The sequence below is a fragment of the Corythoichthys intestinalis genome, chromosome 1, assembly GCF_030265065.1.
Source record: "Corythoichthys intestinalis isolate RoL2023-P3 chromosome 1, ASM3026506v1, whole genome shotgun sequence".
NCBI classification, from domain to species: Eukaryota; Metazoa; Chordata; class Actinopteri; order Syngnathiformes; family Syngnathidae; genus Corythoichthys; species Corythoichthys intestinalis.
Genome location: NC_080395.1, coordinates 80,533,067 through 80,551,486, shown reverse-complemented (window position 1 = coordinate 80,551,486; position 18,420 = coordinate 80,533,067). Strand labels below are relative to the sequence as shown.

General features: G+C 41.9%; 1 protein-coding gene and 1 long non-coding RNA gene across 9 annotated transcripts in view; one reads left to right on the top strand and one right to left on the bottom strand.

The window, feature by feature from the left end:
- Positions 1-550: 550 nt before the first annotated feature.
- Positions 551-11,074, top strand: LOC130920279 (collectin-12-like). Its single transcript, XM_057843377.1, has 8 exons — positions 551-718; positions 3,420-4,228; positions 4,289-4,392; positions 8,324-8,448; positions 10,028-10,092; positions 10,202-10,287; positions 10,356-10,533; positions 10,633-11,074. The coding sequence occupies exons 1-8, from the start codon at positions 655-657 to the stop codon at positions 10,780-10,782; spliced, it is 1,581 nt and encodes a 526-aa protein (XP_057699360.1). The 5' UTR covers positions 551-654; the 3' UTR covers positions 10,783-11,074.
- Positions 11,075-17,667: 6,593 nt separating this feature from the next.
- The window catches only part of LOC130920287 (uncharacterized), a 9,998-nt gene continuing 9,245 nt past the window's right edge, over positions 17,668-18,420 (bottom strand). For all 8 annotated transcript variants that reach the window (XR_009064137.1, XR_009064133.1, XR_009064135.1 and 5 more), the window contains one exon: positions 17,668-18,420. This exon is cut by the window's right edge and continues 2,972 nt beyond it. This is a non-coding gene — a long non-coding RNA (uncharacterized LOC130920287).

Here is an 18,420-nt window from a genome sequence, read left to right as displayed (position 1 = left end):
TTTTTTATTAATCTGGGGGAAGAATAAAGAATACATTTCAGGCTAGTGGTCAAACCCACTACTGCTCGCACATCAGACATAGTATATAACCACCATACCACCCACAGGTTTCATTGTTCAGATGACACTTGGTCATTTGGTTAGATGAAAATTCAATATATTTTTGTCCAGAAGATGTCACCACACTGAATTGTGTCAAATGCCTCGTAGCACGGAACCATCTCAACACATTTGCTTCAGCGGTACAGAAAGCAGCGGTGAAGCAGTGTCGTCTGTCGTGACTCACCACACTGATTCGTGGCAAATGCTTCATAACACTGAATGAACCATTTCGACACGTTGCTTGATATATATTTACTGCTTCAGAAAGCTAAGGTTTCTCCATCACTAGTACGACCCTAATTTCCAAATGTTCCACGTGACGTTGAGACGTGTTTGATGCACGAATTCTTCTTTGTTTGTATGTTTGTTTTCTTTTGATGCACGAGTTCTTTAGAGCGTCATCCTCCAGCCTTTGTGTCGTTGGACGTGCGTGCGTGCGTGCGTGCGTGACGTAGTCAAGCTTGTGTGTCTGTCACAGAGCGAAAGAGGCTTGCGTCGTATTAAATTCTCCTCTGAAGTTTATCTGGCTGATCTTCTATCTGGACCTGAGAGATGAAGAAGGCACAATCGCTCCTTTTCCAAGCGTTGACCGTGCTTGGCATTTGGGCTTCGCTTGGTGAGTTCACGTTTTTATTTGACTTCAAGGTTCACTGCAAACGTTGTTGGGACTGGATTTGTTTCTTCAGATCATTAGGGGATCAATATAAAAGGGCATTTTATTGGCCCCACCTCGGGGAAATGTATACTTGTCAGATTACTAGACATATTAAGCAAACTGTCAGTCTCATTTGAAACAATGGAAACAATACATAATACATCCGCGGTTTTGAGACACTTTCTGATCCGACTGTGAACTTTTGAAAAAAGGGTGTAGTAAAGCCTATTTAAAACTAACGACTGACTTTAAGCATTGATATACCACTCATTTAACTCACTGACCGCCACTGACTGAAAACCTGAAACATTCACTTCGGTTTGCCTTGGAAATTCACTTCGTTTTGCCTTGGAAGGCTGCAAATGGATTGGACGTCTAGCACCGTCATTGGCACAGAAACGTGAGAATCCATAGCCAGTCCTCCCAGTTAAGAATAAGCGCACTTCTGTTGTTGTCAGTAGTAAGCTAAACGAACCAAAATTATACATTAATACAAATGTATATATATAACTATTTTAAAACTATTAAAATTATTATGAATTAAAAAAATAACACTAAATATTACTATTAAATTTTATTATAATAATTTTAATAACTTAATAATAATAAATTTAATAAATTCATAATAATTTATTTTTTAATTTAATTTTATAGTATTATATAATACTATATTATTAGTAGTATTATTATTACTAAATATAATAACACTAAATATATAATACTAAATATTGACTAATGGCAGTTAAATACTCTTGTAGTTTAGTTTTGGTTAGTTTTAGTTTTATACTAAAGGGTCATAGTATTTACCTATGATATAAATAAATATCTACTTTTTTTTAATTCCATTATAATCTTAATGATTTTTTTAATCAATAAATTATCAATAAACCCAATAGATTTGTATTAATGTATAATTGTATTTTTTCATATATAAATAAAATTAACATTAAAAAATAAAAAATAAATACATATATGTTACAGTTCTACATGGACTGAGGTTTTCAATGCAACTTTTCACATTCCAGGTGTTTTGTTTCACATTGCGAGATGGATAATTTTGTATGTGGTGCCTGTGTGTGTGTTTTGTCATAATGTATCAAACGTAGGAAGAGAATGTCCAAAAGACATGTGCTTCAACACAACAGAAACTTAGCTCCAAAACCATTGTCTGTGATCTCAATTGATCTGGATCATGAATACATATAGGTTGAGGTGCTGGAAGGGGAGGGATAATTGAACTTTTAATGACCGAAGGGAAAACAAACAACAACAAAAAACCTGCAGTTGAACACAATCTTGATGACTTTTACAATTGTTGTTACAATATGATTAACACCCCCCACCAACACAAACCTATATAAAGACAAACCGAACACTTTAAAATGCAACTTTTTTTCACCTCGACCTATAACCTTACTCACCTTGTCTTCACTGATGCAAAAGCATCTATTGCACTTTCATATGACAGTTGTTTTGGAAGGGCACTTCTTTCCTGGACTTGGTGGGCTTGGACTTGGTGCTGATGTGGATAAGTTCGCTGTAAAAGATGGCCCAGAATGTACAGAGGCAGAAGGAAAATATTTCAGAAGAGCATCTAGAGAAGAAAGTGGAATCTTACATTATATTTGTCAAATAGCTGCTCATTGTCAAACCAGCATGATAGCGCCTAAAGTCTTGCAGCCTACTGTACCTGTCTATTGGACCCGGTCACTATCTTTGATGGGCGTAGTTGAAAGAAAATACATTCTTGAAGCACTGCAACTACACAGGACTATTCAATAATAATGAATTAAATAAAATAAGACAGCAAATAAATACCTATTGAATTTTTTTTTTTTTTTTACATGAACGTGATCGCCATTTTAATGAATTAATGACACATTTAAAAACAAATGTTTGCATTTAAATCCATGGCACTTTTAGTCCCCCATACCACAGAACTTTGAAATTATTAATGCATATTTTATGGTGTATTTGTATAATTAACCTTGCCACTTTTTTAGGCAAGGCAAATTTATTTGAAAGGCAAAATTTCACACAAGGTAAAAGTGGTTCACATCACATGAAAGTAAGCAAGACAATTTGGGTCCCCCATAGACTTTGTCCAAATTTCTCAAAAATTGGAGGGGGAGTAAATTTAACTGAAACTAATCAACAGCTGGCTGAATACTGAAAATATTTCTAAAACAACAGCCTGGCTAATGATACAGTATAATCTTTCTTTAGCACTAAGTCATATAAACTCTATGTGAATAACCGCTAGCTTGCAGTTGCGCTAAGTCTACGTGCTTATGCTGTTGAAAAAAAATCATCACAACAAACCTCTGTTTTTCTTCACGTTTATGGTCTCTTCTTTCTTTTTCTTCTGACCCGGAGGGCTTTTGTCTTTTCATGAAGTTGACGTCACCGTAACGTCGCTCAATTGCGGAGGCTAAAAATAGCACCTTCAGGTAGCTCACTCGTCTGCTGGGTGGTGAGACTGGGGTCTGTGGTGAAATTATCACATCACAGGAAAAAGTGAAACGGGCAGAGGGTCCACTAGAAAAATGATTTCATTATTATTTAAAGACTTATTATGAACGGTTTTGCTCTTCTTTTCTTTGAATTTTTTGAATACTGCTATCATCAAATATTATTTGAATATTTTTCTTGACGCCCTTAGGACGCTGCTGCGGGCCTACGAGCCCTCCTGCTACGCGCCCTCCTGCTACGCGCCCTCCTGTTACGCGCCCTCCTGTTACGCGCCCTCCTGTTACGGTCGCTCCTGCTACGGTCGCTCCTCCTACGGGCCCTCCTGTTACGGGCCCTCCTGTTACGGGCCCTCCTGTTACGGTCGCTCCTGTTACGGTCGCTCCTGCTACGGGCCCTCCTCTTACGGTCGCTCCTGCTACGGGCCATCCTGCTACGGGCGTTCCTGTTACGGGCCCTCCTGTTACGGTCGCTCCTGCTACGGTCGCTCCTGCTACGGTCGCTCCTGCTACGGGCCCTCCTGTTACGGTCGCTCCTGCTACGGTCGCTCCTGCTACGGTCGCTCCTCCTACGGGCCCTCCTGTTACGGGCCCTCCTGTTACGGTCGCTCCTGCTACGGGCCCTCCTCTTACGGTCGCTCCTGCTACGGGCCATCCTGCTACGGGCGTTCCTGTTACGGGCCCTCCTGTTACGGTCGCTCCTGCTACGGTCGCTCCTGCTACGGGCCGTCCTCCTACGGGCCCTCCTGTTACGGTAGCTCCTGTTACGGTCGCTCCTACTACGGGCCCTCGTGCTACGGGCCCTCCTCTTACGGGCCCTGATAAGAAGGTTGTATCGCCTACTCGACGGCCCAAGTCTGCTGAGGGCTGTCAGGCACCCTGGCGGCTCAACAACCAACATAGTTACTGCTTTGCCAATGACTCTAAATCTTGGGATGATGCCAAACGCTACTGTTCATCCAATGGGGGGCACCTGCTGATAATCCGGAGCAGCGCGGAGAGGGTGAGCGGCCTTTCACTAAGTGTCTCTCGTGCCCTTTAGTACTGATGCAATTTGTTTCAGGACTGGTTGAAAGAACAACTCGATGGCTTTGACTACTGGATCGGCCTGAAGAGCCCATACCCGTGGAAGTGGATTGACGGAACTCCTTTGAAATCAGAACTAGCGTAAGCAGTATAAGGAAAGCGTAATGTAGACACGTAAAATTTGGGTACTTCCTACTCACTCATCACTATAACACCCAAAATGACAGCTGCACCCAAGGAAAAGTGCTTCTTCTTTGCTTTATAGGGAACTGAACAGCCTTATGTGGCGACTGCTATTATCAATAAGATGATTGGTAAAGCACAACCGAATCAGAATCGATCAAAATAACATCCCTCAGCGTATCTGCTTTTTAACAGGCCGTTTAGTTAAAAAGAATTTCTGAAATGTTTTTTGACAGGCCGTTTTGTTAAGAAGAATGGTTCTAGTCAAGGCTGATTTATGCTTCTGCGTTCCGGTGACAGCGGAGCGACGCCGTAGGCCCTACGCCAGGGTTCACTAAATCCGGACCCTAGTGACGGGATCTGTCGTTCACTTGAGTAAACGAATCCATTCCGGATCGTTCAGTAAAAAGATTCGTTCAAACGAATCGTTCAACGAATCGTTCGCCCCCCTCATCTCCCTCCCCGTCCAAATGAATCGTTCGGTTACTGAACGGGAAGTGACGTTGCCGAACGAATCACCAAAGACCGCTTCGCAGTATAACTGAACGGGAAGTGACATTCTTGGTCCCTCCCTCTCTTGCACATTGACCACTCGTCGTAGTTTCAGTAATGAGTGACAGGCAATATCATTCTGCTTTCACAGACAGCCTCGTCTCCCTCCCACCCGCTGCTGCAAAAGCGAGGGAGAACTTCCGCGTCGTCTGTCCTAGTTCTATGGGCTCAAAATCATGGCTCGTGCTTGCATTTCGATTTAGGACACGGTTAAACATTTTCCTTTTGTGGGAGGAGTGGGGGTTTGGGGTCGGGGGCGCACGGACTTTCTTTAGCATGTTCTCGATCACATATACAATGCTGCTGCTAGCCTGCTACCAGCCAACGCAGCATGCTTGCTGTCACGAAAATAAAAATAAATCGAAAGTTTAATTTCTAAATGGATCGACCAACACATATTTACCTCTCACTCTGTTGTATTTTTGTTTTCATGCTCATCACTATTATTTTTAGTCACTATTGTTAAAACTATAAGTGTAAATAGCTAGTTTTCGAATGTGCTGCTCTGAAATAAAGACAATACTGCATTTTGATATTTGACAGTTTAATTGCAAATCAGTATTAAGATGATCGTACTGAATTTTTGCACTGGTATTAATAAATAAAATAATCCGGTCAGCTCCCCTGTCGTCCCCGCATCTCAGATCGTCAAATGCTGACGAGAAATGGTTGTTTGCCCTTTACGATGTCGCCTTTCTACCCTTATTAGTCTGTTAAGAAAAATGTAGACATATTGCGACATCTCCCGTGTCCGCGTGCGTTGTTTTGGGGCGCTTGAGTAGTGCATGATGGACGGATTGACATAATTTGTCAAACCAACCAACACCTGACACGGGGGAAAAAAATAAAACACTCGGAAAAAAATGACATGTATATACAGTTTCATTGCAAATCAGTATTATGGTGATCGTATTGACGTTTTGCACTGGTATTAATAAATAAAATAATCCGGTCAGCTCCCCTGTCGTCCCCGCATCTCAGATTGTCAAATGCTGACGAGAAATAATTGTTTGCTCTTTACGATATCGCCTTTCTACTCTCATTAGTCTGTTAAGAAAAATGTAGACATATTGCGACATCTCCCGTGTCCATGTGCGTTGTTGTGGGGCGCTTGAGTAGCACATGATGGACGGATTGACATAATTTGTCAAACCAACCAACACCTGACATGGGAAAAAAAAAATAAAACACTTGGAAAAAATGGACATGTGTATACCGTTTCATTGCAAATCAGTATTATGGTGATCATACTATTCTTTTTTTCTGTGCACATATGAGGTAAATATCGCTGCCATGAAGCCTCCATATAGTGACAGTTCTTTGCCCCCTTCATTGCCGTCACGCGACCGCAGCTCAGCTTTTGCTTGCCTCGTAGCTACCCGTGTTTTAAATTACTGTAAATTTGATAGTATGTCGTAATAGGTAGTCCCGAGTCTGTTGAGAAAAGTAGTACACTGAACCATGCTCGCTAGATTTGTGTGGTGTTTTTGTCTTTTTGAGCTGCATTTGATAGGCTCCACGTTAACAAATATGTGACAAAGTCCTTTCCTTTCATTTTTTGATTCGTTCACCGCATAGTCATTACTGGAAAGTCACGTTAGCAGCAAGCTAGGTCAGGAACCGGAGGACCGAGTCACTGAACGGGAAGTGACAAAACTCAGTCTTGCCCCCTTGCCTGCACGCTGGCTGCTTATTGGCCACACGTGGAAGTGAGTGACATACGCCCTGATTCTGTTTCCGGTCCCTCCCCTGCCCGCGATGAGGCTGGCGTCTGATTGGTCGTGTGCGATGTCAGAAGACGCTGCCGCTTGCTCAACGCCCTCCCACGCAGTGAACAAATACCAACTTCATAGAACGAATCAGTGCAGATGGTGATTAGTTCGGTCTCGTTCACCCAAACAATTCGTTCAAAAAGAACGAATCATTCGCGACCGATACAACACTACCGGACCCCGGTGCCACTTTTCCTGTCGTGTTTTCCACGTCTCTCTCCCCTAACACACCTGAATCAAATGATTATGTCATCAGCAACCTCTCCAGAAGCCTGATAATGATCCTGATTATATTGATTCAGGTGTGTTGGAGGAGGGAGACATGGAAAACACGACAGGAAAAGTGGCACCGAGGTCCGGATTTAGTGAAGCCTGCCCTACGCCGTCATTGCGCACTTGAACTTCTGCGTCACGGGAACACTTTGCTCTGTAACTCACCACCATGCCACTAGAGGAGGTGTGGGCTTGAACAATTTTGCGCAACCGAAAAGAGTGTATTTGCAGCTGCAGCTAATCAATACTGAACAACAAATGTTGACGCGTGGGCAACACAGAAGACGTGTGCGAATGTTTGAAAATGGCGGCGGTGTTGTGCTGAACCGGAAAAAGAGCGGACCAATCACAGTCCTTCAACGTTTACGTTACGCGCGTGTGTGTTAACGGCGTAGAATATCTTGCCGGAACTCCCTGACATAAGGGTAGGCACGGAGCCCTTTTTTTTTGGGGGGGGGGGGGGGGGGGGGGTTGTGCTTTTCGCACAGTTTTAAATAGAGCACACAATAAAACACAACAGGTTTCACACACACACAGTGGTTAGCACGTCGGCCTCACAGTCCTGGGATCAAGGGTTTTTTGAAAAACGCTCTGGCCTTCCTGTGTGGAGTTTGCATGTTCTGCCCATGCCTGCTTGGGTTTTCTTCGGGTACTCCAGTTTCCCCACATCCCAAAAACATGCATGGTAGGCTAATCGACCACACTAAATTGTCCCTAGGTACGAGTGTGTGCGCGCGAATGGTTGTTCGTCTCCTTGTGCCCTGCAATTGGCTGGTAACCGATTCAGCGCGTACCCCGCCTAATGGTTGTTCGTCTCCTTATGCCTTGCAATTGGCTGGTAACCGATTCAGCGCGTACCCCGTCTACCGCCCACAGTTATCTGGGATTGGCTCCAGCCGTGACCCTCTTGAGGATAAGCGGCTCAGAAATGGAATGAATGAAAGGTTTCACACATGCATTACAGCATTACAGTGAAACGAGGCATAAATGAGAAACTGATTCCCATATATCCATTATTTTTTCACTGGTTTACAAAATTCCATCTAAAAGTCCATCTAAGAAACACACGTGATCATTACAAAAAAAATCTTCTTACTGAGCAAAATCATATATATATATTTTTTAACTATATATTTTTAAGGATAATTTCATGTATTGATTTTGTTTTTTGTTTTTTTTTTTTGCACTTGATTTGTAAATGCGACTGATGCTCAACTAGGGATGAGCTTCAGAGCAGCTGCCGAAAGGTTGTTTTATAGCAGGATCTCGGTATGAAAGGTACTTCTGTGCAGGCTCTGGGATGCAGGTGAGCCTAACCTCCAAAATGAAGACTGTGTTGAGATGGGGGGACGTCGAGGTCGCTTGAACGACCTCTCCTGCACCTCCCTTAGACGTTACATCTGCAAGCGATGCCAAGGTGAGTTGGCGCCTTCTGTTGGTGTGCACCAACTATACTACACTGTGCTTTCGATTAGAGCAGGGGATTCTCAAACTTTTTCCTGTGAGAGCCACATAACTTTTCCCTTCTCTGATGAGGGGCCGGGTCAGTTTGTAACAGAAAAAGTGTGACGATTGCAGGAGTGCCTAAATGCAAAAATGAATTGTTTTTCAGAAAGCCACAATCAAATAACCCTTTCTGGATTCTTCACGGAACAAAAGTAAATAAAATTAATAATATAAAATAAAGATAATATGTCAAGTTCAAAAATAGATCTTTAGGTAGACATAAGGAGAGAAGACACTCAGTTTTCTTGGCCAAGGAGAGCAACATGTGACTCGTGAGTCACCAAAATTGATCTCGAGGAAAAATATCCTCCTTGGTATTTTATTTAGGGGTTTGTCCTAAACAAAGATGGATGTCGCCCTAAGGGAGGGGAGAGCAAGCTGGAGACACCCATGTGGTTTTCGATTGGATATGTGTGTGCATGTAGGTGGAACTAAGTGAATACACATGTGGAAGCAAGATCTTATGTAATCCAGACACTTCAGTTATGCAACGCTGCGGCCATGGATGGAAAATTGTCCTCGAAGGTCTAGACGGAAGTCCAGACGCCAGGTGCTGAAGATGCCTCGGAAGGTCTAGTTACGCAATGATGCGGCCATGAAGCAAAATAGTTGTCATCCCGACCCCCTTTTACCCTTTGTAACACTTAAGCATTATACTACAACCTGGTATAGCAAGCAATAATCATTTACTGGTTATATAAGTAAGAAAAATATGGCATTATGTATTTATGGTATGTATGAGCACAAGCAAATATTCAATCAACCAAGCAAATATTTAATCAATCAAACCTCGATAATTACCTCAACATAATATAATATTATCACTATTAATTAAATAGATAATAACCAAATAGCCCTCTGGGTTCTTCACAGAAAAAAGCCAGGAAATAAATAACACTATTGGAAAAAAAAGAAATTGATTGTTCAGGGGGCCGGACCGAATGTGGAGGCGGGCCGTAGTTTGGAGAGTGAATAATATATGAATGTGAGAGGAGAATATATGTGTGTGAGGGTGAATATGTATGTGAATGGAGAATGTATGTGTGTGTGAGGGCCAGAATGAAAAATGTCTTGTACGGCCCCTCATATAGTTCAGTTAGTCTTTCGTCTACTTTAAGAATGAGCTTGCATACGATTGATAATAGAGGCCTACTTGTACCACTAATACTTTTTCCATTCTGAGAGATTCAGGCATCATTATTAGCTGCCTATCAATCAAATACATTTGCTTAGTTGGCAAATTGTGCACTATCATACTTCTGACTCCGAGGCTGCAAGTGTTCTGCGCTCATATACATCTGTGAAACGTGACCGTGTTGCGGACGCAGCTTGAATGTGGTCTACCGATGGAGCACAGGATCACATGGTGTGCTGATTATTTAGCTGGGAAGATTCATGGCTTCCTAATATGCAATGTGCTCACTCACACTTAAAATCTTAATGTCAAATCTCATGTGTCCTACCTTGGTTGATGTTTGTTTCAATACCAGATAGCGATGAGATTATGTACAACGGCATTAAAGGCACTTGCAACCTCCAAGTGGATGTGTACCAGGTGAGTTGACGATTGTATGAGTTGTAGTTGGCATGTTCTGGAGGTTGCCCATAGCGATTAGCGCTTGACTGATATATCAATTTCACGCTGCCTTTATGTGTGCGTGCAGGAAGTTTCCGAAGTGCTGTTCAAAGAGCGTCTATACGCTGGCTGCATCATCGTCATCCAAGGAAAAGTGAAGCCGAACCCAACCAAGTAATTGTCACCATTCCCCCACGTTGTGTTAGGTTCGCTGTTACAAGAACTACCTGTCTGTATTGCAGGTTTATCGTCCACCTATCTTTGGGCCACGGTGAAGACACCCCGATGCGCATCGAAGTTGATTTCAAAGATGGGGACCTTGAGCTATTGACCCGCATCGGGAGTCATGTTGATGGAAAGTATGTCAACAAGATCGTCAAAAAGGACTCCTTCCCCTTCGCAGCCGGAAGCGACTTTGAGGTCATTATGTCATTTTAGGCACACCATCAAATTACAAAAAATTGAGGTGGTTGGAGCTTCTTCTCACGTCGGCTGGACTAATCATGCATTCTTTTACAGATGACCATCGAGTGCGGCGACGACATTTTCCGCTTGGCCGTCGGCAACGACTTTGAGGTGGAATACGAGAATGATGGTTATGATCTGCAAGATATCCACAGGCTGTTGGTGGAGGATGATGTGACAGTCACCAACGTCAGGCTGATTTGAGGCTGCCAGCGCAGTAAAATGGGAGGTGCTGCTTCTTCTCAGGATGTTGACGCCATGACGGCTCTTAACTAGGGTGACCGCCAGAGGGGAAAGTGGCTAGAATTCATTGCTGGAACTCCCCGACATGAACGGAGCCAGAATTTTTTTTTTACACACATAAAAATAAAACGGTATTACACATGCATTAGGCTACTGCATTACACATCCTATCACAAGGTAAACATGAGAAGTTGATTTTCATTCAAAATTGTATTTTTCAATGTAACAGTTAATAAAATAGCAGAAACCCCAACCTCTCCCAACCTCTATCTCTTTATTTTCCCTCATTTCCTCACGTCTAAATGCAAAAATTGAACTCCGAAAGAACATAGAATTACAATTGTGAAAATTTTTTGTCAAATAATCATGTCACAAAAAATACAAATGACTTACAGTGAAATGGAATGTATTTTGAAGATCGCACATTGACATGGAAGATGTTCTGAACCTCCCCATCTAACAAATGTAACAAAATTTAATGAAATAAGCCTCTTCAATTCTTTCCTCTCTCTGAAAGAGCTGAGCAATTTTCTGTTGAATTGCCCTTTTTTTATCGCCTTAATTTTGAACGGAAAAATGAGTCCATGCGCACATTGACCCGACTCCTCGTACTTTATAACTGCTGCAGCAAAGGAGAGCTCTGTGCTGTCCATGGAATAAATAAATGTACTGAATTATCGCCTTTCAAACAACACGAGTGTCCCATTTATCAAAGACAATGATGAAAGCAAAGACGATTCTCACTGCTCAGTTGTTTACAATAAGTGTACACTCAAAATAACGATTCAACCCACAATGCACTGTGGCCTTCCGATTGGCTGGCCTCTACAAGACACCACAACTTAAGAAGTTTTGTACATGTGACCCTTCACCACTTAGGTATACATACACTGCCCATCCATATGTTATTATACACATAAAATACTTAGACATTTGTTTCCGAGGCAGAAACGTAACCGAAAGCATTCACGAGTGTCAATGCTACCGCTAGACAACCGCACTGTGAAAGTGAATGAGCTTATGGGCAAAACCGTGACAAAAAAAAACAGATGCCGCGAATTATTCTGACCAGCAGGTGGCAGCAACGCACCGCAAAGGGTCAACTGATGGCCCATATTATTGCATAAAGTCAGCACATCGACACACAATACAACAGCATAAACGTCTCTCAGAACTACTACTTCTCACACTACTAGTAGGAGCCACGTCAACGCAGGCAGGCGATTCTCCTCAAATTGTTCCCGTGAAAAATCATGAAAATCCGACATTTTCACAAATTTATAAATCAGGCCGGATGCAACGGACAGGACGTGAAAAGTGGACATGTCCGGGCAAAGAGGACGTTTGGTCATCCAAGCAAACAGTCATGGCCGATAAAAACTAGATCACGATTGTGTACGATCGGAAAAAAAAAACGGACCCAAAAAGACATCAACACAACTGTTTCTCCACCAAGCATTGTGAGGAATGTTCACAGTCTATGTGCAGCGACTTTAATTCACTTTACAACGCATACTCACATCATCAATGAAGGAGCCGACGTACACTGCTGGCCAAAAGTATTGGCACCCATGCAATTCTGTCAGTTAATGCTCAATTTCTCCCAGAAAATGATTGCAATTACAAATGCATTGTTAGTACTGCTTTGTCATGTACGTGTACAATCATTTAGTTTATTTTTTTTGTCTGTGAATTTCAATCTGTTTGTCACTAGTAAACATCCACTCCATTTGAACAAGGAGGGGGACAGCGAATACGTTCGTTCGCTTCCAGCCCTTCCAGTTCAAATGGAGTGGAGGTTTAAGTGCTGTCAATGGCAACACTTGGAAACTGTTCAGTTTTAGTCAATTTCAGCGACGCCGTTGGACAAAAGCGGTAGTGTTTTGCCTTAAGGCAGACACACACCCAAATAGTGCTGTAAAATCACGATGGTCGCCTGCAGATGGATAAAACATTTGTTTCCAGCGGCTGTGTGAAGGATTAAAAGTAACAAGGTAATGAATCCAGTTGTGGCTAAACAATAGGATAGGATCAAGGCCGGCCCAGCATATACGCAGACTATGCAGCTGCTTAGGGCCCCTGACCACTCGGGGGCGGGGCCCCAATCTGGAAACCTCATTTTATACGTTGTTAATAGAGCATCGTGAATAATGTGGCGCGCATTGCCGTTGATCTATGCAAACATCCATTTTCTTGTCATTACAATCTGGCAACCTGGGGAGTGACGTTAAACCTGCTTTGCGATGATTGGTGCTCAAACTTGCTTGGAAAATAGATGCACGGATATGTGGAAGAGAATTTATCCCTCTGGAGCAGAGAAAGGAAAGAAGAAAATCGGAGAAGAAAAGAAACAACAGTATAGTGCTGCAACGATTAATCGATGAACTCGAGTATTCGATTAGAAAAAACATTCGAATTAAATGTTGTTGCTTCGAGTATTCGTTTAATGAAAGTGGCGTTGTCATGGTTTATTTTGAAAGTGTTTGCATTTACTTTTATTGATTAGGGTGGATACACTGCCCTCTGGTCTGCCTCTTTTTACATGGCTGAATCCAACTGCTCCCTGTTAACACCAACGTAAGCTAAGTTTTTGTTTGAGCTAATGTTTTTTAATGCATTCATAATTTAGTTTATAGGTATATTTAGCCGTTTTTTGTGGGAATATGTGTCTGAACCATTTGTTAAGAGCATTGTGAAAAAAACTTTAGCATTTTATAGCATTTATATGCTAGCTGACTTTCTCTATGCAAGTTAGCCAATTGTTCTTTTGTTGTACATAGATCCTCATTTAAAAAAATATTTATATATGTATCTATATATTACATATATATATATATATTACATATATATATATATATATATATATATATATGTATATTACATATATATATATATATATATATTTATATATACTCTTTGAGGCTGAGCTCAGGTATTTTAATTTTTCATGTTCCTTATCTGATTACTCGATTATTCCAACTGACTAGTCCATCAATTAATCGACTACTAAAATATTCTGTAGCTTCAGCCCTACAACAGTTTCGCGGTAATTGAGCATGTTGTTGATGTTGTTGTTGTTGTTGTGCAAGACACTCCAACTTGAACGCTGTTGTCAGCAGAGCTGGTCAATATGTCGTACTGGTAATTGCCATTAGCTGCAGGGCAAAAGCCTGGAGCGAATCAAGTAAAGCGGAGCAAGCTGTCACCTGTCGGCAACGGCAAATGTACGGCTTCCGCTGATTGTAGTAAAACGAAATATTGGCATAATATGCATTTGGACTGGAGAGCGTAGATATAGTCATTTCATTATTATCAAGTAGTATGCCAATCAGAAAAAGGTTTGGCGCCATCTACTGTAAGTACTGGCAATCGTTTGGGGTGAGAAGTTTGAGTATGCAGTGCAACAAAATCTGATTAATATAAAAAATGTGGACGTATGGGTTGGATTGCATGTATGGGTTTCACAGTACTCTGTGACGAAATGGTGGGCCAAAAATATGGGCCCCTTGGCATTATTTTGCTTAGGGCCCCTAAGTGGCCTGGGCCGGCCCTGCGTGCAAGTGCATCCAATCCACGGGGGAGAGACGAGATGGCAGCCCAGACTCGGCAACCTCACCTGCACCTGGCCGAGCTCACAACCGCCCAGTTCATCGACATCTGGAAACACTTTGACATGGATGGTCAGTGACTTTTGCTCTTTTTTTTTCCCCCTTCCATCAGAAGTTCATTTCTTAAAAAGAGAAAATGTGTTAACTATTAAACATTCATTTTCTTGACCCTGAATAAAAGATTTGCAATTTTAATCCTATATAGGGCACTCATTTTTACACAACGTATGGTTGCCATTGACGGCACCAGACCTCCATATCCATTTTGGCTAGGAGAGGCTAGCAGCGACTGACCACTGCCAACCCTTCCAGTCAAAATGAATTGGATATCTAGTGTCGCCAATGACACTGAAAGATGAGCATTCACAACCATTCTTTCCAGTTTAAATGAGTTGGATGTCTACAGCTGTCAATAGCAGGCAATGAGTAAAATACTAAGAACAAAAAGATAGACTTTGGAGTGTTATTGGAGATCATAACCACAGTGTGTAAATAAATGACATTTTTGATCTGTAAAATTAGTTGATTTCATGTGCTCGTTAGTAGGTCAGAATAAGGTTGGATATCGGCCAACTGTTGTAGTCGCACTTCCCGTTTTCATGGGATTACCTTCTCATGTCATTCAAACCCCCCCTCTGACCTCTGTTAAACCAAACCAGTCTTATTCCGAGCCAGTATTAACTCTCACCACAACAGCTTTCTGCTTGCATATATTGTAGGTGGTAAATGCTGGAGAGGACTGCAAGACATTCCAAATGTTGTTGTGAATTTGGTGATAAGACTTGGCTCAATTTGCTATGGTCAACGATGAGTTGAATCAAGAGCCAATGGACACGCATTGGACCCACTGGCAATTCCAATTTTGTGTTCAGACAAGATTAACACACAGAGCTGCCTCTGAATGATCGTGTTTTTGTGTCATTGACGGCGACAAACGTCCAGTCCATTTGCTAATGGTGAAGTGATAGTCAAATAGCAAAAATAGTGGCGCTTCGATGTACGAGTGACCAGACTCAAGAGTTTTTCGAGGTCTGACCTGAGGTGGTTAAAAGCAAAAGTAGTTATCCAAAACATTCCTCAAGTACAAGTAAAAAATATTCGTTGAAAAGAATACTCTAGTAAGGAGTAACTTTGTCAGTAACTGCTTACAATGTCTGATGAAAAAAAATAAAATAATAATGTTATATATTTTTTTCAAAGCACAACTTCATCTACTAGTAGATGGACTGTCATTATCATACTGTACTATAACCTATCCGGCCAAAAAGATGACACACAAACCCTCAAATTCAGACCAGAACAACACGATGAATCACCACCCAGAGCATGAGTGCCCTCTAGCGGAGAACAAACATTGTTACCGCTACTTATAACGTATAATGGAGTCATGTGGTTATTGTTGCGACGTCTCATTGGTACAACTGAGACGGCCACTGTCGGCACCTCTTGCGAGAATAAAGTCAATATGTACAATAAAGACGAAAAATGTAATGACTAGTGTAGCCCAAAGTAGTGGAGTAAGAGTTGTGTTTCATCACAAATCTACTCAAGTCAAAGTAAAAAGTATCGCGTGGTAAAACCATAAGGTGGAGTTTGACTTTTCTGGCAAGAGGGGCCAAAAATGTTGATGACCCCGAAACGGAGTGTCAGCAATAAAATCAACTTACACGATATATGCTCCGATAGTAGCTTAGCCCATGCTCGTACATACAGGCATCCCAGCTGTGTGTGCGTCTGCGTGTGTGCGTTTTTCTGTCTTACCTCGTGGAGAAGTAGACGCCGCATCTGTTTTGGCTGAATATTTCAGCCAGGAACATCATTTATAATAATACGTTGAAAATGAACTTTTTATTTTTATTTTACCTTGTTTCCATTTTTGGGGGTTAACGTCTGAAGTGGAGCCAACTGAAATTCCGCTCACCATTTTGGCGATGCTCTCCGGTGTTTCATGGTCCACATCTTCAGTTCTTGGTTCTCGCTCAGTAGTTGTTGTCGCTTTTGAAAGCTTAGGTTTGAAAAAAATGATGTATATCCATCTTGCCTCTTCTGACCTCCAGTGTTTTTTGGGGGTGGCTTAGCAAAGCAAATGACCGTCTCTAAGGTGCTAGTTGTCAGGGAGCGCGGGCGGGCAAGGTGGACCCAAATGCAGGGAAATGTAGGCAAGGCAGATGAATGGTGCAAAAATGATTTAATTAAAGCCAACGAAAAACAAAGTACAAACAAAGGCTGTGATAATCCAAAGAAGGCACTGAGGCAAACAAAAACTGTCACTAACAAAAGACTGCTTTTCAAAAACTCACTTGGAACACAAGGGCTTGGATAGGCGTGAATACTGCTGATGAGAACCTGACATGGACTTTGACGTTGACATAGACACTTACATTGACAATGACGCAACAAGGACTGAAAAGAAACTGGGTGCTTTTATACACACACACATGCAGACAAGGGGTAACGAGACAACGAGGAACAGCTGGGTAATACAGGAGGACTCACTATGTGCAGGCACGACAGGTGAAATCAATGGGTAATCACAGAGACAAGTCACACTAAGGAAAAAAACAACACAAAACCCAACACTAGTCACATGATCTTTTTGAAAAATATTTTTTTTACCCATTACAAAAAATGTTTTTTGTTCATTTCATTCATTTTTGTTGTTTGTTTTATTGCTTTACAACTTTTACAGACAACATTTTACCGGCAACGTCTTAATTTTAAATCCATATATTGGAAAGTCATTTATAAGATCCGACCGCGCACTTATGCGCGTGCGGTGGCCACGGACGACGGGGAACCCAGCCAGCAGGAGGAAAACTCGGTGGAGCAACAAGTGGCATCTTACCTTCGGAGCAAGGGAATAACGTTGGACTTGGAGCACATCGAGGCGTGCCACTCAATGCCGATGAGGAATGACAGACCGCCAGCCATCATCGTGAGATTTATCAGTCGAAAAAACAAGACAATGCTGCTGAAACAAGGTCGCAAGTTGAAGGGTACCGACGTATATATGAACGATCACTTAACACGGAAGAATGCTGATATCGCCAAAAAGGCAAGGTATCTTAAAAAGCAACGCAAGATTCAACACACGTGGGTAGTCAATTGTAAAATATACATTAAATGGAACGGAACGCCTGAGGAAGCAAAAGTGCTGATGGTGCGAGATATTGAAGAGCTTGAAAAGTACTGATACCTATCAAGACCAGGTACCATCTCTGCATACAATGACTATGAACGATACATCAAACACACGAACTGTACTCAGGAATAAGAGCGACATTGATCCACTTCTGCGAACCCTTCAGAACAAACAAATAGAACTTGAGGCCTTTAAATCCAACGAGTCCAACAAAAGAGTCCCTAATATAGAAAGTGATCCTGACAATCATTTCTTTTCTTCTACTGTTACCAATTGCGATTATTTTTACACAAGATCTGTATGAAAATCATATCAACTCAATGGGCAAAACTGTCAATTATACATTTCAACAGCAGAAGCATGTACAAAAATGTCAGCTCTACCAAAGACTATCTGCACCAATTTACACACCCCTTCAGCATAATTGCGATCACAGAAACGTGGTTTAATATTGATAAAGGTATTGATTTTCTTATGGATGATTACGAATTAAAATACATAGAGAAAAGAAAACTGGTGGTGGAGTTGCCCTATATATTCATAAATCAATTAAATGTATGGTATTAACAGATACAGCTGCACTAGAAGCTATAATGCTGGGGGAAGTACAGCCACTGAGTTCTATCTCCTTTTTCTCACTCTACCTACAGTACCACTTGTCTTACTTAATTTCTATTTTCCAATGGTAATATCTAGTAATATGGTAATATCTGTCTAGTCTCTTCATCACTCGTCACCCGGTCTCCCCTTTCCCCCCACCCCTTTTTCAGCTGCAGCCTCCTGACTGTCCGGACCCCTGGCTGGATGGATGTCCTCGTTGCTACCCCCGTCTCATCTGGCTAGATGGAC